General features: G+C 49.1%; 1 protein-coding gene across 1 annotated transcript in view; it reads left to right on the top strand.

Moving 5' to 3' along the window:
• Positions 1 to 25,100, top strand: part of STK35 (serine/threonine kinase 35) — a 44,378-nt gene that overhangs the window by 8,241 nt on the left and 11,037 nt on the right. The window contains exon 3 of the mRNA XM_025469522.3: positions 5,701 to 6,450. Coding sequence (XP_025325307.1) covers positions 5,701 to 6,413 — 713 coding nt within the window. The 3' untranslated portion in view covers positions 6,414 to 6,450. The remainder of the gene's footprint in view (positions 1 to 5,700; positions 6,451 to 25,100) is intronic.

Here is a 25,100-nt window from a genome sequence, read left to right as displayed (position 1 = left end):
TTAATAAAACTTGTGACACACACTGCTGAACTATCTTAGCATTGGTGCTCTATTGAAAAATGAATCTGCAGGTGGTGTGGTTGCACTATCAACATGAGGGACTTGGTGAACAGGAAAGTCCTTGGAGGAATACCGTGAACTTGACAAAGAACCTGTGTCACAGTGGGGCAGTAGAACATATAGGCATTCAGTTTTGCTTCTGGCACAAAGGCAGTAGTAGAAGAACATCATGGTTAGGAATCCAGACTGCAGAGCCTGGGTACCCCATCCCCTACTGGCTGTGAGACCACAGCCAAGTAATTGATCTTGAGCCTTCATTTCCTCCCTGTAGAAAGGAATAGGATTATGGTCTCAGTAGGTAGGGGTTTGGAGTAAGAAGAGAGGATTGGCTACTCTCTGTGCTTCTTTCTTGTCACATAGGACATGTGATATTAGTTACTAAGTTCATTTGACTTTTAAACCTCCCAAGGCCTCTCCCCCTACCCTTGGCTTAGCCCCAACCCCTTTTTACCTCCCTTTCCAGTCCTCACTTCTCTTTGGGTTTCAGAAACTCCTGATGCACCTCTCAGCTGCCAATCCATCTTTATCTCTTAACTCCTCATGCCTTCAGAGGGAACTTGTAGTAGTGATTCTGAGACCTGCTCTCCAACGTGTCTGCATCTTGACAACCAGAACTAAGCCTAAGCAGGGGTGTGTAGTAGTGTTGTTAGCAGCCTGATATCTTAAATGATAGGACTTAAAATTGGTGACTTAAGACTCAGCAAGCAGGATATTGTTCTAAAACATGTCAAGAACTTTTAGTTCCCATTTCTTGGTGCCTAAATTCAAAGCCTTTGGTCTGCCAGACCCCGTTCCTTCGGACCCAACTCCAGAGCAGCTTCACCTCAGCCTCCTCCGATAACTTGGGTCCCTCGCTGTGAGCTCATACCCTGCTGTGTGGTGTGCACACACTCCATCCTGGGAGACACTGCTCAAGGGCCACCCTTGAGTGATCCACAGCCTGCCTGCCTCTCCTAACCACCTTGCCCACTGCTCGCACAGAATTGCTCCCTAGTCTGTTGTCATGGCTGTGGGTGCTGTGGCTGGTCATTAATGACCAGAAACCTCTACAAGGTCAGGGATTACTGCTAATCTCCTCCAGGGTCTGACAAGCAGTGTATGCCTAGGAAGTGTTTAAATGGAATGAACGAGCGCAAGGAAGTCCCATATTCTGGAGGCAGCTTGGGAATAGGCTCATAAACCCCTGGGTATATTGTATCCCTTTCTAGGAGTTGCCTGCTGTCCCAGAGCTTGCGCTGACATCCTTAAGCCTCAGATTTTTGAACAAAGCAGGCCACATTTGTTAGGAGACACCTGTTTGACTTGTTTTCCCCCATTTTCTCTGTCTCCCCGTAAACTGTGTCATAGAATAGGTTTCAAAATCGAGTTTATTCTGTAGTCTTCTGGCTGTTGGATTTGAGGGCAAACTGTGCTGAAGGTGGGCCTGTCTCTAATCAAGTGTGTTTCTTAGCCTCCCAGACCCCAGGCAGCATCATCGTGCGATAGAAGGGCTTAGCAGTGGAGGCTCACGTCTTACCCAAGCAGCCACAGCAGTGATCTGGGGCAAGTTACTTAACCTTCCTCCTGGTTTCCCCACCTGTAAAAGCATGTCCAGGAGAAGGGACTGCTCACGCAGTGAGCCTTTAAATGGTGCCTGGAAGCCAATGGCCTCTCCCAGGTTAATTTACCTCAAATCCCTAACACTTCAATCTTTTCTCATGATCTGGGAAGCTAAATTTTTCACTCTTACCCTACAGGACCATCAGGCTGTACCAAACAAGGAAATTACAAAATTTAATTTTGTTTCTCTCTCCTCAAACTATAAGCTTCACGTGGGGATTCTACATAGTTGATGCTTGTGCATTCCAGTTCTATGTCCTGAAACTGGGGGCAGCCACAGGGTGGGCTTTGACCACTGGGCCTGCTGTGAGCTGGGCGGGCACTGAAGCTCCCTTGGATCACCTGACCTTCACGAGCCCCTATACACTGGCGGACCCCAGTGATGTGTCTCCAGGAATTGGTGTCATTTCAGGACCATGGTTTGGTGATCCCTAAAAGTTGGAGCACTTTCCCTTCCTCGATGTGCAGTTGCCTTGGTAAATTATAACACTGGGGCTGTGGTCCATCAGAAGAGGGAAGTTCCCTGGGAAATCAGGCAAGCATCAGGTAGATTGACATTCAGGCAGGGTACAAAGAAACATATTTGGATGCACCAGCAGAGATTTGGGGAGAGGGAAGGCTTCTAGAGAGAGAACACCTCAAAAACCGCTTGCTTGGGGATCCCTGGGTGGCTCAGCAGTTTAGCGCCTGCCTTTGCCCCAGGGCGCAATCCTGGAGTCCTGGGATCAAGTCCCTGTCGGGCTCCCGGCATGGAGCCTGCTTCTCCCTCTGCCTATGTCTCTGCCTCTCTCTCTCTATCATAAATAAATAAATCTTAAAAAAATAAAAAAACCCGCTTGCTCTGGCTAGAAAACATGGTTTTGGCTATTTACAGCCTGAGCAATAGGATACAATTCTCCACTTTTATTTTCTGATTTTTTTTTTTTTTTAAGTTCAATTTGCCAATGTATAGCGTATCATCACCCAGTGCTCATCCCCTCAAGTGCCCCCTCAGTGCTCCTTTTCTGATTTCAACGTCCTCGGTTTCCTAGCATGTGAGAGCTTCAATTCTGTGGCCTACAGCACTGGGGTTATTGGAGTCCATGGCTTCCTTGGACTTGGCTGAGGCCCTCTGGAGATGTCATTGATGGTCAGGATGTCATTCCCTCCAAAGTAACGGAGGCTCTGCAAAATCTGTTTGTCCGTCACCTGAGTCCCAGGAGTATATGGTGTCAGTGCCCCCTCAATGTTGGTGGATGTGACAGAGGCTCACAAAGCTGTAGCCATCTTCCCCGACCTTTGCCCCAGGTTCTTTGCGTGGTGTCTGTCTCCTTGTGTTTTCCTTTGAGCTAAGAGACCACCCAGTTAACCGGAGGGCAGAGCTGGCATCTAACCCCAGACTTGTCACCTTCTAGCCTGAACCCTTCCTGTGACTTCACCCTGGCTGGCTTCTCAACAGAAATACATCAGGCCCCATGCACCCTCCCTCCATCCTGCCCTGAGGTAGGCAGGGGCCCAGGTGGGCAATCTGCCCAAAGGAAAAGACTGGAATTCTCACACCTCTCTCTGGTTTGTGGGGGGAGTGGGGGCAGCGGGGGGATTCCTGCCTGAAAACACATGCTATGGTTTCTGCTGAAGTGAGCCCACGGCCTGGGCCCATGCAAGGAAGAAGTGCTTCTTGCCTCTGGGACAAGTGGCCGCTTTCCATGGTTTTCCATTCTGTCACGCTCCCTGAAGCTGCTCTGATTTGGAGCCCGCTGCTTCCTCCAGTGCCTTTCTCTCCACAAACCCCCTCCTGTAGCATCTCCTGAGCTCAGCTCCCTGAAGCTGCTCTGATTTGGAGCCCGCTGCTTCCTCCAGTGCCTTTCTCTCCACAAACCCCCTCCTGTAGCATCTCCTGAGCTCAGCTCGCTCCCCTAGAGCCAGCTCTTCAGTCACGCGCACCCCCCTCCCCCCCAGGGCACTTGCTTACCCTCCTTTTCTTTCCCTGGGTTCTCATAACCTGGACTTACAATGTAGTCTGTTTTGCAGACTTGTTTTCTTTTTACTTGAGTTGCCCTGGTTACCAACTTTGTATATAAAGTAATCACCATTCCCCACCCTTTATTTCCCCACTGTTTCAGTGAAAAAGTTGTACTGTTTTCTGATGGTGGCCCTCACAGAAGGAATTTGATGGCATTTTAATCGCTTCCTTTCTGGCTCTACCACCAGCAGACCTTTCTTGCCCTCCTTTTTATGGATCTTTACTCTGGAGTCAGGTTTGATTTGGGCTTTGGATCACTGCATCATTTTACAGTGTTTTCAGATAAAGAGTGTCAGCCCACCAGAGCCAGTGACCTAGAAAGAGGATTATGAGATAGGAAAGAGCTAATTTAAAAAGAAAACACCCCATCTGCCCTAAACTGGTTCTACCTGTATTGCTTTGATTGTAATATAAACAAACAAATTATATAATTACAGGGGAAGTGAGGTCTGTCAGATTGTGGTCAAAAACCCAAAGGTTTTGCCTTGTCCATCTCTTCATCCTGCCTCAACCTAGAACTCCGAAGGCAGTGGTTTCCATAGACTCTGCTTTGGCAGTGGCTGTTTAAGGAGGTGTAGCTCTTGTTTTCTGGTGGAATGGAGACCCTGTGCTCGGGGTCAGAGGACTGGTGTTCAGGCTCAGTCATGAGTGATCCATATGACCACCCACCACAGGCCCTGCCTTTTCATCAGCAAGATCAGACCTCTGCCTATTTAGACTTTGGGGCAGTTACAGTCCTCAAATAACTTCCACAGAAGGACTCAGTGTGCCGTTAATTACCTTATAAAGAACGTTGGGGTTTGTTTGGAGATGTCAGTCACCAGCTTTCCTGGAGTTGGTGTGGTTCAAAAAGGAAAGGCTTCTGGAAAGGCAGAGCTGGAGTTTCATGCCAGAACAACTTGATTCTACTAACTTTTGTGTCTACTTTGGACTCCTGTTCCCACCAGATTTCCTTCCTGTTTATGCCTCTCCTGTGTTCCATTATCCATCCCATCTCTCAGCCTAGAATTCTTTTTTTGCTTCTCTCAACTGATCTACTGCCTGTCTTTAAGGTGTAACTCAGGTCTTGCGCCTTCTGACTCCCAGATCTGGCAACTCCTGTCCACCTTCACTGCTCCTAGTACAAGTTGACTTTGATGCAGATACTTAAAATGCTTGCTGTCTTAGATACATAGCCTGTTATCTCCTTGAAACTAAGGAGATTGGTCTGTAACAGCCCCTCATCTCTAAAAAGAAACTAACTTGTGCTAAGCAGATACAGTGGGCAAGCAGGAAACACTGCTGGGAGTATGCCTCTAAAATAAACAATTGTGGTACCATTCTAGGTGCATTGCTGAGTCTTAAAAGTTAGGAGCGAGGGGAGGAGAGGTCCTTTTTGCCTGTTGTGGATTAACAGACCTTTTATGACCTTCTTGCACACCTGACCTTGCCTCATCAGCAGTCCCACGGGACATGGAGTAGTCTGTCCGGACATACTATAGTGAAACACAGTGGCTTCCCGGTCACATGTATTGGAGTCCCTGGACTCCTCCATCTCTGTGAGCATCAGGTTTTTCATCTTTGAAGATGGGGCTATTTCATCCTACCTCCCAGGGGGTGGGGGTGGTAAATATTAGCTTAATGTCAAGGGCCCGTGTAGGTATTCTGTGACTGATTACGTGCACGCGTTTGCAGGTGAGGCAGCAGAGGCAGAAACCTGGAAAGGTGAACTAAGTGCCGGTGCCTCCTGGTTACCCATTGAACCGGTTGGCACAGTTAACCAGTTCCTTACCTAGGCACCGATACTGCCAGAGCCGGGTGCTCGACCTCAGTGTCTGCCACCCGTGTCCTTTATCCCGGCAGACCTCACCTCACCCCAAGTGAGTAGAGATGGGCCCACTCTGCACGGTGCTGGCTCCCTGCCAGGTTTGCTGGTCCTCCTGGCTTGGAGCCTCGTCAGCATTGTCCAGCTAAACCTGGCTGTGCTGCCTGCATGTGATCTGAGCGTGTTGGGGATGTGTCTGTGGCACTCAAGCTCTTTCCGGTCTTCTTCAATTTAGGAGAAAGGATCCTGGGTTATGCTGAGGAGCCCTGCTATCTCTGGTTTGTCATGGAGTTCTGTGAAGGTGGAGACCTGAATCAGTACGTCCTGTCCCGGAGGCCGGACCCCGCCACCAACAAAAGCTTCATGCTACAGCTCACAAGCGCCATTGCCTTCCTGCACAAAAACCACATCGTGCACAGGGACCTAAAGCCAGACAACATCCTCATCACGGAGCGGTCTGGCACCCCCATCCTCAAGGTGGCAGACTTTGGACTCAGCAAGGTGTGTGCTGGGTTAGCCCCCCGAGGGAAAGAGGGCCATCCAGACAATAAAAATGTGAATGTGAATAAATACTGGCTGTCCTCAGCCTGCGGCTCAGACTTCTATATGGCCCCTGAAGTCTGGGAGGGACACTACACAGCCAAGGCCGACATCTTTGCCCTGGGCATTATCATCTGGGCAATGATAGAAAGAATCACTTTTATTGACTCTGAGACCAAGAAGGAGCTCCTGGGGACCTATATCAAACAGGGGACCGAAATCGTCCCTGTTGGTGAGGCGCTGCTAGAAAACCCAAAGATGGAGTTGCATATCCCCCAGAAACGCAGGACTTCCATGTCCGAGGGGATCAAGCAGCTCTTGAAAGATATGTTAGCTGCTAACCCACAGGACCGGCCTGATGCCTTTGAACTTGAAACCAGAATGGACCAGGTCACATGTGCTGCTTAAAATTCAGGGCAAAGCATCTTGAGTGTTTTTAAACTAGGTGAGTGTACTCTTTTTGTTCTGCATGCCCACTTCCTGGACTGGATTCTTCATCTCGGGGCCCCACGGTGGGCCCTGTGGAGCTGGGGGGAGATGCAGGGTTGAAGACCACGAAGTGCTTGTTATGAGAGACCCACACAAGTCTTGAGATCTGTGGGGTGGAATAAGAGCTGGAAAGTCTAGAGAAGTTTTCTGAGTGGACATGGCATTTGAGCGGAGTCTCAAGTGTTGTAGAAATACTTCTTCTCATCAATTAATAAATGTTTACTGGAGAAAATGTGCAAAAGGTACAGACAATTTTTTTCAGAGAATAAACCGTATCCTTAATGTATTCCTCCTATTCACCTATCCAATTCTGCACGGTTTAGCTCGTGCTATATTTAGATACAGTTTGGTTTTCTACTCTTTCAGCACTAATCTGAGCATCTCCCCATGTGATACCTTGGAAGTGCAGTTTTCAGTGATTGACATTCTGTTATATGTACCATGATGTCTCCTACTAGTTTAGACATATGATGGGTTTCCTCCATTTGAGATAGTGTAAAGGATGTGTGAGTGAATATTCCTACATGGAAGTCTGCTTATTTAAGAGATGGATCGTAGGCTTTCATTTGTCAAGTGCTGTGCTAGGCTCTGGGCTAACAAGTGGGAAGCAAATTCAGAATACAGCCCCATCCTCATGAATTCTGCAGCTTAGTTGAATTAGTTAGGGGGAAAAACATTGGTCGGAATTTGCCATAGGTGCTCTAGGCCAAAGGAGAAATGGTATTAAGGGACATTTAGTCTTTTAAGGTTGGTGCCCAGAGGCAGGAGTAGGGAATTGGGGGAGGAGGGAGGCATTCCAGGAAAAAGGACCAACCCTCTGCAAAGGACTCAAAACCAGAGGGAGCCTAGCACATTTGAGTGCCTCCAGTGGTAAGGGGTGGTGGAGAGGGCAGATCTTTAGTAATCAGTGACCTGCCAGGAGAGTAGTAGGCAGAGCCAAGGCAGAACATCCAAAAAGTGTATACCAGAAAGGGCAGCGGTTGTGCGGTTGGACCTGACCCTGAGGTGTAAGCAAGGGAAACAAGGTGAAACGGGAACCCTGGAATGCGACCTTGGTGTAGGCATTTGGGAGCCACCTAAGGACCAGAGCAGAACAGTCAGTGTTAAGAACTTCAGCCCATGGATGCCTGAGTTGGGCTGGAGCCTGGGAGACCAGTTGGACCAACCCTTTTGGTCACACTACCAGCAAGGAGATGTGGTTGAACGTGAAACTGAGAAGCATTGAGGGTAGAGGAGTGCCTGGATCATCAGGGCAGCTGGCCGGGTGTGGAAGTAGAAAGAAAGTAATAAATTTGGGGAGGTTAATGGCAGTAGACACAAATGCTGGCTGGCTTAGTGGTCAGATTTGACTTACTTTCAAATAATCCAGCCTACTTTTGTGGGAAGGGAAAAAAATGTTGACTACCATATACACCAGGTGGGCAGTAGCATTTTGTTTCACCTTTGCCACCCCACAAGGGGTGAAGTCATTTATCTGCTATCCTTCAAATTTAGGTATAGGTGTATCTTACTCATGACCCTCCCTCCCTCCTACCTTTTTTCTGAATTATGGTGAGCTGGAAATAAGTTACCCTTATACTTGGTGAAACCTTGAGAGGAGGTGGTGAGGGGTGGTGCCACTCCCAGGAGCCACACTGGGCACAGAGCCATCCGTCACCTGAGTGGGTTCTTGGTCCCTTCCTTTCCCTTCCTAGCTCTCAGAGAGTGCTAGTGCTGTGGGTGAGTGTGGTGTGGAGTCTGGTCACATCTGTAGTGTTCTCAGTGAACTTACTCCTGGAGTGACTCTAGGTTTCATTCCTTCCCACAAACATTGAGCACTTTCCAGATGTCTGGTCAATTTGTCCTGCAGCCCACTGAGTAAGGATTTTCTCTAGAGCTTGGTTTGGGGTAGTGCCATGTTAGAGCCCAGAAAGGGTTGGCTAGACCACATTGTAGTTGTATCTCATGCTACCACCTCTCATTTCCATCTCATCCCTTCCACTTAAAAAAAAAAAAAAAAATTCCTAGAGGGACACCTGAATGGTGTAGTTGGTTAAGCACCTGACTCTTGGTTTCAACTCAGGTCCTGATCTCGGGAGATCTGAGCCTTGCTCAGCATGGAGTCTGCTTGAGATTCTCTCCCTCTTCCTTAGGCCCTCCCCCACCCAACATGCTTACTCTTTTTAGCTCTCCAAAATAAATAAATCTTAAAAAAAAAAAAAAAAAAAAACCTGTTAGCATTCAAGTTTGTCATGGGGTAGGATGAAGGTCGTCATTGGAAGAAAAACCTGAATTTGGGTTAGGATTGTGGGGTTGTCACATCTAATTGATATCAGGTCTCCATTTGGACAGCCACACTTGGGATTTGTGCTGTTTGGAAGGGCAAAGTTTTAGCTAAAAGAAGGTTGATTCCTTCAGGTAGGAGAAATTAAGTGACCTTGGCATAAGAAAAGATGAGGCACATAGCTCTGCTGAGTGTCCCAGGTTCTGACCTCTGGTGGTGATAATGCTTGGTCAGTTGGTGCCTATTTGATTGTAGCCTAGCCTAGCCTGTCCCAGCAGGGCACTTGGACTTGTGGGCCTGGGCCCAGGTCTAATCACAAGGAGCTGGCCCTTGTGATGCCAGAAGCTTCATATCATTTGTGATGACAATGAGCTGTATCTGGCCAGTTAAGGAATGAGAGACTTGAGTTGGAAAGAACTATTGTCTTCAGACTCTTCCCCCGCCCTGCGCTACCCACTTAAACTTTATAGAGAGGCTAATTCCACGTATTTAGCATATTTATTGACAGACTATTTGCCAGTGATTATTTTAGTAACAGAAGATGTTAGTGGATAAAATAGACAAAAATTCTTGCAGTTGTCGCACTTACATTCTGATGGGGAAATAATAAATACAAGGAGTATGTTCGAGAATGCTAAGTATGGGGGGTGTGTACCACAGGATAAGAGAGATCAGAATGCTGGGAGGTGGAGGGTGGAGGTGTACTTTTAAATCAAGAGATCAGGGTGGGTCTCTTGAGACAGCAACATTTGAGTAAAGGTTAGGAGTTGAGGAAGGGAGTCAGGAGGATTTCTGGAAAAAAAGCTTCCCAGACAGAAGGAACAGCCAGTATAAAGACTTGAAGGCTGGATAGATACCCAGGGAGGGGAATGTCATAAGAAAAGCAAGAAAGAAAGGTAACTGGGAGTCAACTAGAGTAGGCCTGTAGGCCATTGTAAGAATTTTGTGTTTTGTGCCTGGGTAAGACAGAAAGTCTTGAACACATGTTCATTCAGCCATGGAATAACTGATCTTGGAGAGGATTATCCTGGCTGCTGTGATAAAAGTAAACTACAGGAGAACAGGTGGGAGACTACTATAGCAAGCCGGGTGAGAGAGAATGGATGCTTAGAACAATGGAGCCAGGGAGGTGAGATAAATTTTGGGTGAATTTTGAAGTCAGCCAGCCACTTCCTGCTGAATTGAATATAAGATCTGAAAGAAAGGAATCAAAGATGACTTGGAAGTTTTGGCCTTGGAAGTCTTTGGAAGGATAGAGTTGCCACCACGTGAGATGAGAAGGACATGGAGAGCAACAGGTTGGGCTGGAGAAGGTTAGGCTTTGCTGTCATGGGAAAGTTTGGAATGCCTATTTAAAAATCCAAGTACAGAGGTGAGGTGTGGGTAGTTGGATGAGCCTGGAGTTCGGGGGAGAGATCTGGTCTAGAGATGGAAATTCAGAGATGGCCAAGGCGCCAGAGTAGGCCTAGAAATCTCAAAGAATGACTGGGCTCTGGGCCATCCCATAGTGGAGTTGGGGAGAGGGAAAGGAGCCAGATAGGAGACCTGGAGTATGGTGTCCTGGAAGCGGGTGAAGACAAGACAGGAGGAGGGGGGAGCAATTGGCCATGGCCCATATGATGCTGGTGGGTTGAGGGAGATGGGGACTGACGATTGACCTTTGACTTTTAGCAACTGGAAAGTCATTGGCACTCCTGAGCAATTTTGGTGGCATATAAGGAAGATACCTGCTCTTGAACCAGAGCAGGTTTGAGAGGGAATGAGAGGAAGGGAATTGCAGATAGAATTGACCAGTGATTCTCCAGGTTTTGTTTAATTTAAAGGCCCAGTTATACTTTAGAAATTGAAGACTCTACAAAGCTTGTTTTGGGTTATATCTAAGGACACTGGTAGTATTAAAAATTAAAGTTGAGAAACTTTTAAAGGTTTTCAAATGAATAACTCAGATTATGATACTTATGTTAACATCTATGAGAAATATTTTCAAAATTTAACGAGTAGAGTGGCATTGTTTTAATATTCTTACAAATCATTTTCCTGTCTGCCTTTATAATCAGCTGGTTTCTCCTATTTGCTTCTGATTTTACCCTGGTGCTGTGTCACTCAGCATGTAACCTCCGGAAAACTCCACTGTACACTTGAGAGGATGAAAGTGAAAAAGACCAACACGTCTTCGTATTACCTTGAACAGGTTTGGCTTTGTGGAGTCCTGCACTCCAGACCACACCTCTGAGAACCAATGGGATAGAGGACTCTTGGAATGTTCTTTGAAAGAGAGCTGCTGAGGAGTAGGGGGCCTCTGGAGACCTAGAAAGCAGGAGTTATTCAAGGCCCTAAATAAAGGGACGGAATTTTTGTGTGCTTATTACTTGTCAGCTTTCCCATTAAACCTTGTGGCTTGAGCTCCACCTGAGTTTAGGAAGCACTCTTGCCCCCATGATGAAGAAAGGCCTCCGTAATCTGGGATTGTAGAGGTCAGAGTAATGTTCAGATCAGGACTCACTGGTTTTAGTTTTTCTTGCAACGGTGAACAAATGCACTTTGGATTGGAAACATAGGATTCCTCTGAAAGGAGTGTTGCCTAGTGGACTGTCCAGGACTAAGTGGTCCCATTTTTGTGGCTTACTGGCCCCCATGTGACCTCAGACAAGTTATTTTACCTCTCTGGGTCTTATCATCCATTAAATGAGGGTAGATCATATTTATCTTACTGAGGTTTTATTATCCATAAAATGGGATACCTCTTTTTGAGGTTGTTGGAATCACAGGAGGTTGTGAAAGTGCCCTCTATATAAACTGCCTAAACGAAGTGCTAAATTTTAGATACATACTTTGGCTTGAGGTGAAAGTATTGTCTTGCCTTCTGTTCATCTCTGAAGATAGTGGTCCTTAGTAGTCTTGCCTTGGAAGATTACCAATAGCTTTTCTTTCTTTCTTTCTTTCTTTCTTTCTTTCTTTTTTTTTTTTTTTTAAACAAAGCTGGACTCCAGGCAATTCTGGCCAATTTCTTGTTCCAGAAAACTTAACTATTTTTAAAGATTACTCAGTGGTGGATTCTAGCTCTCCCTTATTTGTCATTTTTTTTGAAGATGTTTAATAATTCCTAATGTCTCCTCCCAGCCGGCCACAGACCTTACCCAAAGTGGGTAAAGCTAAACTGGTGTTTTAGGGACCACCGCCCATGGTACCCAGGGTGGGTGCTGTGAGATGAGAGAGTTTGCATTCACTGCCAAGTTTGCTGGCTCATAGCTAAGCCTCGGTTACCAGGGCCTTTAGAAGTTGTGGCACTTGGATGACACTTAATTTGGAGCAGACATCTCAGGACTCCAGAAGGAAATTAGATGTGGATGTGGCCTGGAGAACCATAGAAAATATTCTTCCTTCCATACATGAGGTCTTGATGGCCGTCTACCATCAGAGACAAAAAATCCAGCCCAATTTATTGTTGAAGTAATAGAGGATATATTTATCCAGCCCAGAGCTGGGTCTTTGGACATCAGGCCAAGGATAAATATATCCTCTATTACTTCAACAATAAATTGGGCTGGATTTTTTGTCTCTGATGGTAGACGGCCATCAAGACCTCATGTATGGAAGGAAGAATATTTTCTATGGTTCTCCAGGCCACATCCACAGCTCTGGGCTCACATGCTGGAGGACCTGAGTTGTGATCCCTTGACCTGGGCTTCACATTCCTGTCTTCTGAGATTGGAGGTGGAGGTCTGCAACCCACTGGTTGGGTCCCTGATGGTCTTCTGAGTATTCACAAGCTGCTTCAGCTCCTCTAACAGGCAACAACAGCATGATTGCTCACATGGAAGTTGTAGAAAACGATTCAGATGGTTTCTGTACTTTTGGCAGAATTACACCAGAATCGTGTCACATTATCAAGTGTTGAGTTCATCAGAGTGATCCCAGAAACTTAAAAAAAAAAAAAAAAAAAAAAAAAGAAAAGAAAAATTCCAATTGTTAGTTCATTTTAAACAGCAGTTTTCAAAACAGAGTCCCTGGAGGGTGAGTTAAAACCAAGTTTTCGGTGAGAAGTTGGGAACTAGGACAAATAGGTTTTCGGGCCCCTCACTCAATTGAGTGTGACTTCCCTTGCCCAGCCGTGAGGACAGACATGAACAAGTCCAGGAGCTTCTAAGACATGGCCTTCATTCCTGCATGGAGCCTGCTTCTCCCTCTGCCTGTGTCTCTGCACCCCCCACCCCCCCGTCCCGCCGTCTCTCATGAATAAATAAAGACATGACCTTCACCCACAAGACTACAGGCCCTTGTGGGAGGTAGCTGCATGAAACTGAGCTGTGGGGGCCTGACCCCCCCACCTGTGTCAGGGGTGGGGGTGCTGAGGGGTTAGGTTTTAAAAGAAGGGCAACAGTGCTGAAGGTGGCCGAAGGTGCTCCTAATCACTGGTCATCCCTGGGGCCAAGTGCATTTTGACCCATCATTTCATCTTCCCAAAGGTCACAGCAATAAGGAGCAAAGCATAGACTTGAACCCAGGTCTAAGGCCCTGGTGTTCACTGATAGGGGATGTTGCCTCATTGCATCATCTGTAGGAATCACATGTCTTTGTAATTCAACAAAGCACACGGAGTGGCATGTGAGATGAATGATGCGGGCACAAGGCACGGGGCAGTTAGTAGCCTTCTATTTAGTTGGGAGATGGTTTCTTGTACTTAAAAAAAAAAAAAAAAAAAAAAAAATATATGCAATGTGCTCATGGTGAACAGCCAGGTAGCCCAACGAGAGGGATAAGCCAGGACGACCCCTTCTCCATGCAGCCTTAACCGCCAAAGAGACCAGCATCAATTTGATTCCTACACCCCAGAGGCTCATCCCACTTAGTCTCTGGTGGAGCCTTGAACTTTCCAAAGGAAGTATGGAAGGAGGGAAATGCCATCCTTACCCTGAAGTAGGTGATTAGATCCTTAGAGAATAAGGGTTTTATTTCAAGTTGAGTGATAATTGGGAGGGGAATGTATGTAGCCGGTGATCATCAATCCTTTGACCCAAGCAGATCTCCGGTTTCTGAGCCTCCTTTAAGTCCCTGTCTGTAAAGTGGACTTCTTAGCCTTGCCTTGCCTGTCTCGCTAGCACTCCACAGGGCTACGAGCAGAGAGATGGGGGTGAAGCTCCAGAAGGTTTACTTCTCTTCTCCCTGGGAGCTCTGCCTCTACTGTGAGGACTTGGTGGCCTTAGGTACTGGCATATAGAGAGACTATGAGGCCTGGTCTGTCTGCTCATGTTTTCTGGGGGTTCCCCTAGGTCAGGAAGGCTGATGTTTTTAAGGCCAGGCGACTCCCTGGGGGCCAGCTTTTGCCCTTGGAGTTGTCATCCCCTGACAGCTCCAGCTGTATCAACGGTAGGAAGCTGAGCTGTCTGAGCTGTGGGTTATGTAATGGGGCTGGTGGCCCCCAGGGATAGTCTGTCCCTTGGAGCTCTGCAGGACATCAAAGCATCTGTGAGGGGACAGGTCTGCCCCAGGGCTGTTGTTGCTCACATTCTACTCCTCCCTGGCATCCTTGGCTCCTCCCAGCCCAGACGGCGGCCCTTTGGGCAAAGCAAAATCACTTTTGTAATCGGCCAGCTGTAAGCAAGGTTGCCTGATGGTTGGGGTCCGTCCAAGTCCCATTTCCTCTTCCCCTGGGACACGGACACTCCTACCAACAATAACAGCTTCTGGTTATAAAAACCTGCTTCAAGGGGCCCCTGACTTGTGCTGAGCAGAGAGGCCTTGTTCTTTCTCTTCAGCTCTGAATTAAATACGTTCCACACTTTCTTTGATCGTTGACACCACATATGTAATTATCACATAGCATCTGCGTAACCACCACCGGCCATCCATCCTGCTGCGGATGAGGATGTGGAGAATCCCTTTGCTGAGTTCTGAGAGCCAGGATTCCAAACGAGGTAGCTGACTGGAAATTTTCACTGTTCGGTTCTGCTTCCTGCAGCCTCTTTAAAAGCAGCTTTTGATGGACTTCTAATTTCAGGTGGATGGTGGACTCCCTCCTCAGAGGAGCACCATTTAGGTGGCCCCCTAGCTATTGGTGTATGGTGCTGCCCATGGGCATCTCTCAGGGTCTAAGGATGTATACCATCCCCTCCTTCAGGTGAGGTCAGCTCTGTGGATTCCTCTTGGGGTACACTGAGACAATCTCAGATGTGGGCAGCTGAGGTACCCACCTAACCCCTGGGGGGCAGGCAGTAGTAGGCAGAAGGCACGTAGCAGGCAGAAGTCAAAACTACCCAAAGGTTGGAAGGTGGGAGACTGGAAGCATGCTTCTGGGAAAGCACTGGCACAGAGTGAGTGCTGACGGGGCAGCCTGTGGCACCAGTGAGGAAGGGACTCCGATGGGACCCATTGGCAGCCTGTTGTCTCTCTTCCTTCCCTCTGCCAGGACAGATCCTGGCAGAAGCCCGTCCCAAGTGGACTTAGCCTGGGCATTTGACACTGAGAACCCAAAGCAAGATGGCAGTAGTCGTCATTGGGAGTCTCTATCATTGATATGGCTGCCCTCAGCCCTGTGGTTGCAAGATGCTGGAGCCAAGCTGCATTTAATGAACAAGAGCCCTCCTGATATATGGCAGGCACTTGGCTGGTGGTGGTGGTGACAGTGTAGACTACAAGTGTTATCCTCCAGGGGTTCACGATGTAGCAGTGGGAGAAAGACCTGGATACTTAGTTGTAGAAGCTGTGGCCTAGGAGAGGTAACAGGAAGCCTCAGAGGGTGGAGGGAAAGCTTCCCTGGAGGAGGTGGCACCCTGGGCTGGTTTTTGAAGGTAAGTTGAGAGGCACTTTGTAAGCCAGGTGACAAGTGAAGCGGGTCATAGCTCAGACCTCACCAGAAGCTCACCTTAGTCCCTGAGGGTGTGTCGGGTACAGGATCCAGCTGGCCAGGGGAAAGGGTACTACTGTTCTGGTAAGTGAGATCCCAACCAGAGATGCCTTCTAGACCCTGGACCTGGGGAGAAAACCCAGGGTTCCATCTTGATAAACCAGGGCAGTGACACACAAGCTCCCAGCCCCTCCTTTCATTGCCACTGGTGAGTCCTCTGCAGTATTACACAATCAAAGGAAATGGAGACCTCTTCCAGCATTTCTAGGATTCAGAAGCATGGCAGGCCTTAAAACTGCCAACCAAGTTTAAAATAAATCAATACCATAAAATACTGCAATGAATTTCCCAACTTTAAAGGAATTTCACTTTCAGTTAGAGGTGCCAAGGGAAAGCTATAACTCAGCCTGCATCATACACAGGTCAGATTTCTGTGTTTTGTTTCTTTGTAAAAGAAAATGATGTCTAGGGACTCGGGAGGAATGGATTAGAGCCACCTAGGCACACCACAGGGCATACTGAGGAAGATGAAAAGGCGTCTGTTTTTCTAGGTTGCAAAAAGGAGCTGGATGTGGAGCCTGGGCGGTAATCTCACAGAGGGTAACCTGGGCTTTACGTCATCCTACGCCAGTATTGTGGCAATGATGGAAGGCAGGTGGGCTTTGGTATATGATGTTGGATTTTAGTATTAGCCAGCTGTTCCAGGCAGAGTCAGAGATGGTGTGAGCCCATTGATTCATTGTGCATTTACTCCCATCCCTTTAGAAGGAAACCCTTACATATATCAGGGACAGCACCCTTCTATTTTTTGCCTTTCTGCTTTTTTCAGACATGTCTAAGACATGTCCTTCTAGAAGGCTCTGGTCTGGGGCACATCTGAGGCATGGGCTGGAAGTACAGTGCAGTCAGATCTTGGCAGAGTGCGTGGACCTTACCGGCCCAGCCCAGCCTTGTACAGACATAAGGAGAACTGGAAGTCGCAAGTAAAGACTCATTTGTTGTTAGTAACCAGATTGCATACTAGGATTTAATGAATGTTTGGAAGGAACCCCTGGTTTGCATAGGGCAGCAGAAATGAGTGTGAGTATACCACACCCCAGACAACACAGTGATTCGTACCTTCTAGAAAAAATTATTTAGTAGTTTAGGCCAGATTGCCTAAACTGAAATCCAGATGTCACCACGGATGTGACCCAGAGATCCTCTTCCCTTCCCCGCCCTCAAATGCTCAGGGCAGGACACTGTGCTACCGGGTGTAGCACAGAAAGCCTTTGGAGAGCATATCACTGCGGCCCAGGGTTTTGGAAGTCCTAGAGCAGTGAGACAGCTGTTCTGGAACTTTGGTTTCCTGCCTACTCTGGGTGTCCTTGGGTGTTGGGTGTAAGCTCGTGGTGCTATAGGCGGAACCAGATGTGAGTCTTTAGGATCTGCAGCCTGGTTATGTGGCCTGGGTAAAGTTTGATGAGCGTTCAGAAGATTGCTTCCATTTTATCAGTGGAAGGAACTGAGGAAGTCACAAGTAAGGAGTTTCCTACTTAATAGATCAGGATTCTATTCCTGTGAACTTGAAGAGGTTGACAAGCTACTGCCATACTCCTCCCTATGCCTACTCCCTGGCTCCCGTCCCCTAACACAGTGTCAGTGAGCAACTTTCTCAGTGTGGTCCCCAGACTGGCAGCATCACCTGGGAACTGTCCGAGTGCATACTTCTGGTCCCCCTTCAGTCCTGCAGAGTTGAAAACCGGGGAGGGGGCTGTTCAGCAAGCCATCTGAGTGATGCTGATGCACACTTAGGATTGAGAGCTGCTCTGGCAAAAGAGGGTAAAGGCACAATCTGCCACATTACTGTCTGTTAAACACACAACCACATACCTTACCTCTTAACCATTTGCCCTCAAAAAGCTTAGATCTAGGTATAAGAGCTGAGAAGAGGGGCCTGCCAGGTCCTGATCGTGTCTCTGCCTTCCATAACTACCTAACTTTGGGACTCTGGGCAAGTTACTTCTCTGTGGGCCGTGGTTTCCTTGTCCAGAAAACCAGGGTACCTAAGGGACCACTCCCCCGCCCCTCTCTCCCTGTTCCCTCAGCCCTGTTATGTTTGTGAATCCCACAGAGGGTGAGTTTCCGGGACTCGGGATTCCTGATCTTGCTTGGTTTCTCCCTCAGCTCATGTATCCTTAGGATGAGGTGAGGTCCTGCAGCCACCTGTTCCTGGGAGGAGGAAGAAAATTAAATTTCTCCATGGGCTTCCCTGGCCCTGGGAGAGCAGACTTCTGAGCCATAATAACAATGAGCATCTCGGGATGATCTCCAGCAAAGTACCACCAGGGGAATATGGGGCCCTGTGTGGTCTTTGTGGTAGAATGGGAGATCACCCTTCCAGAAAGGGGAACTTGAGAGGCAGCTGCACATAGGGAATGGAAGCAATAGGATGCACAGGTCTGGCTTAGGTCTCTAAGTGGAGTCTCAGACATAGGCTTTGAATCACAACGAGAAATCTTCACTTGTTCATTCCCCAGACATGTATTGAGCACCTGCTCTGTGCCCAGCTTGGGCCATGGAGATGAGAGTAATCCCTGACCTCAGTCCGGCTAACCTACTTAAGCATCTCTCTGAGCCTTGGAGTCCTCATTTATACAACTGATTACTGATAGTACTAACCCCATAGGATTTTCAGGTGGATTAAATGGAAAGTTGATGTAAAGCTAGCCTTGGGATGCCAGGCACGAATAGGCCCTCCATAGCTCTTGGGTTCTGTTGTCTTTTCCAACTAGTTCTCAGCCACACTGTGACAGCTGGAAGTAGTCTCAGAACATGTGCAGGTTCGCATGCTTCCCACCCACCCCTGCCAATAAAGAAAACACACACACCCCATAGGGGCCCATTAATTTTTTGGGTAGCCTAAGTATGGTGCAGGCACTGGTAGGTTCTTGCAGCACATCGGGGGCAGCTCAGACCTGGTCCCCACCCTCCAAACACTTAGACCTCATTTTGAGAGACCCATCCTAAGGGACAACTACAGGTTTGACCAGGCATGGATGGATGGAGGAAATAGAATAGCAGGGAGCTCCCCAAGGGGGTCTGATAAAGTCTTTCATAGGAGATGCCATTGAAACTCAGACCTGAGGAATGAGGTGTGTCTGCCAGGCAGAGGGGCAGTGAACTGGCAGGGGCAAAGTGGGAAAGGCTGGGAGGAGACAGGAACCTGATGAGCCTGGCTGGGGAGGTGTTGATAAGTCACAGCAGCTTGCCCCCTCAGTTTCCGTGTCTACAGAAGCACTCGGCCAGGATCGGAGAGGGCAAGCATGGATGTGGGAGCCCAGCTAGGAAGTCGAGTCCCCCAGGTTAGGGTGGATGGTACACGGGATGGGGCAGAGTGAATTTAAAGTGCCTTTGGAGATTGCTGGGGGCTTGCAAGTGAGCTGAATGAGGGAGATGAAGGAAGGGTGCCCCCATGAATCACTGGGTGGGGAGGAGAGCCATTTACGAGACTGTGGACACTGCAGGAGAGGGAGGGGATTTGGGGAGTGAGAAATACAAGGTGGGTCTTAGACATAGGGCCACAAACCCATCCTCTCCTCTGGATGGGTAAGGGATTATCTGCATCTTCTTGGGGAGCTGCTGGATCCCAAATTTGGGCTAAGCATAGGACACCTTCCTGAGCCCCAGGTGCCCTCCTGAGACCCAGGGCTGATTCACAGCCTTCATGCAATGACTGTATCTTGCTGTGTTTTGTTGTTTCCATTGTAATCAGCTTCTCATTAGGTGACTGATGTGTCTGGCTCTTCTCTGTCTTTATTCGCATATGCACTCTGCTATAATTGTGTCCCAAGAACATAGCGATTAGTTGTGTTTTTTTGTGTTTACTTTTGCTTTTCCAAGCCGAAAACCTGTGCAGTGTCCTGTCACGTGGGCAGGCTGGTGGTTCTGCCAAAGAGCAGCTTTGAAGCGCCTGCATCTCATTCTCAGGGTTTTGTGGTGGGGGAGGGGGGGTTGTTGGTTTTTTTGTTGTTGTTTTTCCCCATGGTTATGTAACATCAGGATCATGATCGCTGGCTATAAAATAGACTTTGAGGGCCACTTCTATTTGTGCATTGGAAATAACTTTTTATTTTGGGTTAAGGAGAGGAGAAGGGGGAAGGGGTGCAGGGCGCTCTGTTCTCAGTTGCCCTCAGGCACGTCAGTGCGAAGAACTGAGGGGCGGGCGACCCCATGGCCTGAACTTGACATCAAGCTGATGGAAAGGGATTTCAGAGTCAGTCCTTCAGCTGTCCTCAGACCCCTTGTTTTGAACTATGTGTAGGGTGTGGGGTAGAAGCTTGCTCTACCTGTTAACCTCCTCTCTTTCCCTGGAGAATGGATCCAAGTTTTATACTTATTTACAAATGCTTATTTATTCATAAGAGACACAGAGAGGCAGAGATAAAGGCAGAGGAAGAAGCAGGCTTCCTGCAGGGAGCCCCATGCGGGACTCCATCCCTGGACAGTGGGATCAGGCCCTGAGCCGAGGACAGACGCTCAACCTCTGAGCCGCCCATGTGTGTCCCACCCCACTGTTTCTTACCTCTTGAAATCCTCATGCAGGTCCTGGGTAGGATGTCCTTCCCACTCCAAAGACAGTAAGTGATTTATCCCACTGGCCACATGGCTAGCAAGTACCAGCTCCAGGGCTGGAGCCCTGGAGACCATGCTCTTTTTCCATAGGCTTCTGAAGGTAGGTCACATTCGTACGTCTGCAGTGGTGCAGTCCTCCATGCTCCCAGGAACTCAGTGGAGGGAACGCTGGCTTTTGGTTGAAGAAGTAATGGCACCCTGTAGGACCTGTGACTTAAGATAACCCCTGAAGAAAGGAGGGCCGGCAAGGGTGGTGCAAGCAAGGAACACGGCATGAGAACATTGAGAATTTGTGTCAAGAGCAGATCTTTGGGTTGGGTCATGCAGAGATAAAGTGGGAGAACGAAATAGCACTAAGTTGTCCAGAGCTTTGAATGTCAGCCTAAGGAGGGTAACTTTCACCCTGGAAAGAAAGCGGAAGCAGGTGGTGGTGATGGTGTATGTACAAGGCCGTGGTTTTCTGGCAGATGAGCAGGTCACAGTGAGGCAAGAGCTATTGGCTCCCTGCGGGAGGGAAGAGATGCTACACCTGACAGGGCCAGCCTTCTTCAGAAGGTGTGAGATGGCACCCTCCTGAGCACACAAAGGGAGATAGCAATGGCCCATATGGGAGCGCTGTGCTTCCATGTTAGTGTCTGTAAGAGACTGGTTTTGGGACCTGGTATGTTGATAAATCTGGGTTTAAATTGCCACTCTCTTACTTCCCAGCTGGGTGACTTTGGGCAAGTCCCCTAACTTCTCTGGGTCCCCATTTCCTGTCTGCTAAATGATACTCATTTATCACTGACGTTCACTGTCTGCTGGTGTGAAGACTAAATGCACAAGAAATAGGAAGTCCCCAGTGCTTTTCCTCGTGCACCGCGAGAGCTCACTGACGGACAGCTCTGTGTGTTGCCTTCATTCGGTCTGTTTGTTTTTGCCAAATCCTTACAGGCTAATCATTCCCTTTCACTAGCAATCTGCAGTGCTCTTCTTTTCCCTAAGAGAGCTCCAAGCCCCTTAGCAGGTGCCCCCAGTGAGTTCTCCTCAGCTCACTGTGCTTCAGTCTGGTTGCTATAACCAGAAGTCCATATGGTCTCCCTTTGCCCAGACCACTCTGGGCATGACCTTGTTTGAGTCTTTCCTTTTCCAACCACAGACTGTCCTGTCGCCATATGGAAGAGCGACCTCTCCTTCAGTTGGGACAGCACCTTAGACATGCTCCTGGCAAAGGGCCGGTGAGGAGGGTTCTCCCAGGAGCCCAGCCTCTCCCTGGAGCCCTTTGTCTGCTAATCACAGCAGCCACAGCTGAACCTCAGTCTCTTTGGGGACTGTTGAGGCAGTTGGCAGCTTTCATTTCATCCCTATACTTAATAAGTTGAGGGAGGGAATTAGTGAGGATGTCCCTGTAGCCGACTGCCAATTACCAGGGCTGTTTCTGCAGACAGTCTGGAGTGCCAGCCAGTACCTGTTTACCAGCTCAGGTGCTTCCCAGCTCCCTGAGGAGCTCCAGATGTGACGTCCCAAGGCCAGAAAGACCAGGTTTAAATAGGTCTGCGTCCTCAACCCCCCATGGGATGACTTAGAGTACAGTCCTATGGATCACTCACTGGTCACTAGAGAGCCCTCCAGATCTCAGACTCTTAGGTCTTGCCTTTAATTCTTCCTTTGATTTCAAGTTTTGGTGTTTGGGGTTTTGGGGGGTTGTTTTTTTTTTAAGATTTTACACCCACCATAGGGCTCGAATTCACAACCCGGAGATCAGGAGTCACATGCTTCACCAACTGAGCCAGCCAGGCGCCCCAGCCATTCTTCCTTTTGTGCATTTGGCAAGCTTTTGAATCTAGCATTTGGGGCAGCTCACTTTGAGAAATCAAAAAGGTTTAAAACAATATGAAGCAAGTCCACAATGGTGACAACATGAGCACTGCTATAATATGACCGAGTCTCCAAGTCTGTAAGCTCCTGTGGTAACTGCCTGCTGCAGTTTATGTAGGAGCATTCACTGCCCCAGCCAAACTTTCTGACACGCTGGAGATAAGGCTGGCGTCTGTTTGCAGCACACCATCTTGGCTTGAGCTCCGCTCGCCTCCCTTCTCTCAGTAAACCGTGTCCTGCCGTACATTGGGCCTGCCAGTGATTGCTGCAAGAGAGTGCGTGTCCTCACTGTGGTAAGTGGGCCACCGACTGAGCTCAGCTGACTCGGCATAGAGCCTGTCTCCTCTCCATGGCCTTTATCTGCTTTGAGTCTCAAGTTTGCCTGGAGAATCTGTAAGGAGAGGGACCTCCCCTGTCCCACTGGTAGGCAGGACTATGGTACAGGAGGCTGAAGCTTGCCTCCCCCGCAGAACGCCCCTTAGCCCTCAGCCCCCATGCAGCTTGCCCTGCTCACCTGTGCCCTGGGGAACCCCTTTTAGCACTCCTGTGCTGCTTTCTGGTAAGAGTTTTGCCTTGATAGATAAGAGCCTTGGCGAGGTGCTTTTGGATCTAGATTCCTTGTGCGTGGGCCCTTCTCAGAATCCAAGCATCAGGGGTGTCCCTCCAGAAAAAGGGGACTGACCTGCACTGTGATACTTCATATGCCCTCTGGCATTTGCAGACCCTATGCCTCCTCACAATTCTAAGGACCCCGGATTGAGAACCCCTGTCCTGGTCCCAAGCCCCTTAGCTGCATAGGAAGAAACGAGGTCAGGGGCACCTGGGTGGCTGAGTGGTTAAGCATCTGCCTTCGGCTCAGATCGTGATCCCAGGGTCCTGGGATTGAGTCCCGCATCGGGCTCCCCACCAGGAGCCTGCTTCTCTCTCTGCCTGTGTCTCTGCCTCTGTCTCTTGTGAATGAATAAATAAAATAAAATCTTCAAAAAACGTTAGAAAGAAACAAGATCCCCAGCAGGGAGCATGGAGAGAGCTAGATGAGACTGGAAACGGGGGTTCCTACCACCACACGGGGTCCTTCATCGTTTTTTCTACATTCTGCTTCAGTGTCTCTTAGTAGGTGGCCACATGGGAGTCCATTCCTGTGGTTGCATCTGTGCTGTTACAGCCTGGGCAACAGGCCGCTTTTCAGAATTCACAGGGCTGCCCCCTCTGGACATGCGGAAGTGGGTGAAAAGGATGTGGAAGCTGGGAGGGAGGGCCCCTGGCTGCTTGAGAGCTGGTGTTCAGTTTCTCAGGGCAGGGGGTGGGGGGCCTGCCCTGCTGCTGCCCCATACCACCATCACTACCTATTTAAGCAACCCATGTGCTTCGAATGTGGGGTGCAGTTCAACCTACCTGACAGCACCCCCAGCTGGAACGCCACCACCACCTCTTGAGCCACTGGCCTGCTGAGGAGCAGTGTTGGGCATCATTGCATTTTATAGGTGGTCAGACCTGAAGGATAGGCCATGTGGTCTTGAAGATCTGGGGAAGACCACAGCATTGAGGCCAAAGCCAAGGCTCCTAGTCTGCAAGGCCAGCCTTCTCGTTTGCCTCTTTCTGTGGCTGGCTTGCCCTGGGGGACTTACTGAAGCCAGGCTGGTCCTGCTGGCCACCCCTGGATTTCAGGCTTCCCTCTCCAGATTGAACAGAAGACCTTACTTTCTTTCCCTTTGCAAGGTGGCCTCCTGCGGGAAGGCAGTCATGGAAGGAGTGGCAGAGAGCTGACATTGGCAGCAGAGCCTCCTGGTTCTGTAGCAGGTGGACTGTGTCCTGTCAGGGAGACCCTTGGTCCCCATGTGCCTCATTTTCCCCACAGGGCTCTGGAGGTGTGTTGGGGGGAGGTGGCGCGGTGCGGCCAGATAGGAAATGAGCACTGAGGACATCCCAGCTCTTCCCTTGCCACCTGCTGGAGCCTGGACAAGTGGCCCGGTTTTCTGAGGTGACGGTGAGCATCTCTCTCTTCACCTAGCATGGCGGGATGTTCCGTGGGAACTCAGCTATAGGCAGGGATTTTATAACCATATTTTTGTGTTAAGATCCTGCCATGCTGAATGACTCTGTGGGACTTGTAAATTAATTCTTTTGTTGCCCTGCACTAGCTCCCAGTTCCTGTCAGTCAGCCAGCGTTTGATTCATCGGTCTGGCAAACCTGAGATGCTCGAGAAGCACAGGACTGTCCTGTCCTTAGGGTAGATGGGGAGTGCACAGGGCATGGCCCGTGGAGGTCTGTGGTCACTCCCTGAGTGCTCGCCGGGGCACAGGGCCCAGCGTCCCTGGGGGAAGGCATGTGGAGGGGACCAGCTGACAGCAACGGGGCGGGTCAAGGGACCGGCGCTTACAAGCCGACCAGCACTTGCCGAGGCCCAGAGCAGAAAGGGGGCTGGCATGATGCCAAGTTGTCTCGCCCAGGCCAGTAAGCTGGTGAGGTTTGGGGTTGGGGTGGGACATAAGGCTGCTGTCCCCATATGTTAATTGCCTCCTGTGTACCTCACTGTGCCCAGTACAGACGCTGTCACTGGATGTCACACCCTGCACGGCAGACATGACTACAATGTTGATAAAGTTTTGGCTTGGGGACCTCACCTAGTAGTGGGGAGAGCCAAGCTACCTGTTTTAGATCTCCTACCTCAAAGCCCAGGCCCTTGACGGAGCATCAGCTCTTTGCCACTCTTGGAACGTGATGCTCTTTGAATGACATTTACCCCACATTCAGTACCTACCCCTAAACTTCTGCCTTCTTTTGGCCTCCTGGTCAGGGCTCAGAGTCCAGAGCGGATGGCATCCCTGACATCATGCCCTCTGTAGATCCGAAGATGGACAGCATGGCTACCCCATCTGTCACATCCACCTCTGTTTTTTTTTTACCCCTGTGCTGTGCTGTGGGCCACTTGTAGCACGGTTGACCCTAGTCTTGCCCCTCTCTGAGCCCCACTGTGGCTAGCAAAGCCTTGGATAAATGGTGTATCAGAAAGCTTGGCTCCCTGGC

This window comes from Canis lupus, chromosome 24, assembly GCF_003254725.2.
Source record: "Canis lupus dingo isolate Sandy chromosome 24, ASM325472v2, whole genome shotgun sequence".
Lineage (NCBI taxonomy): Eukaryota > Metazoa > Chordata > Mammalia > Carnivora > Canidae > Canis > Canis lupus.
This window is presented reverse-complemented; position numbering and strand designations above follow the sequence as displayed.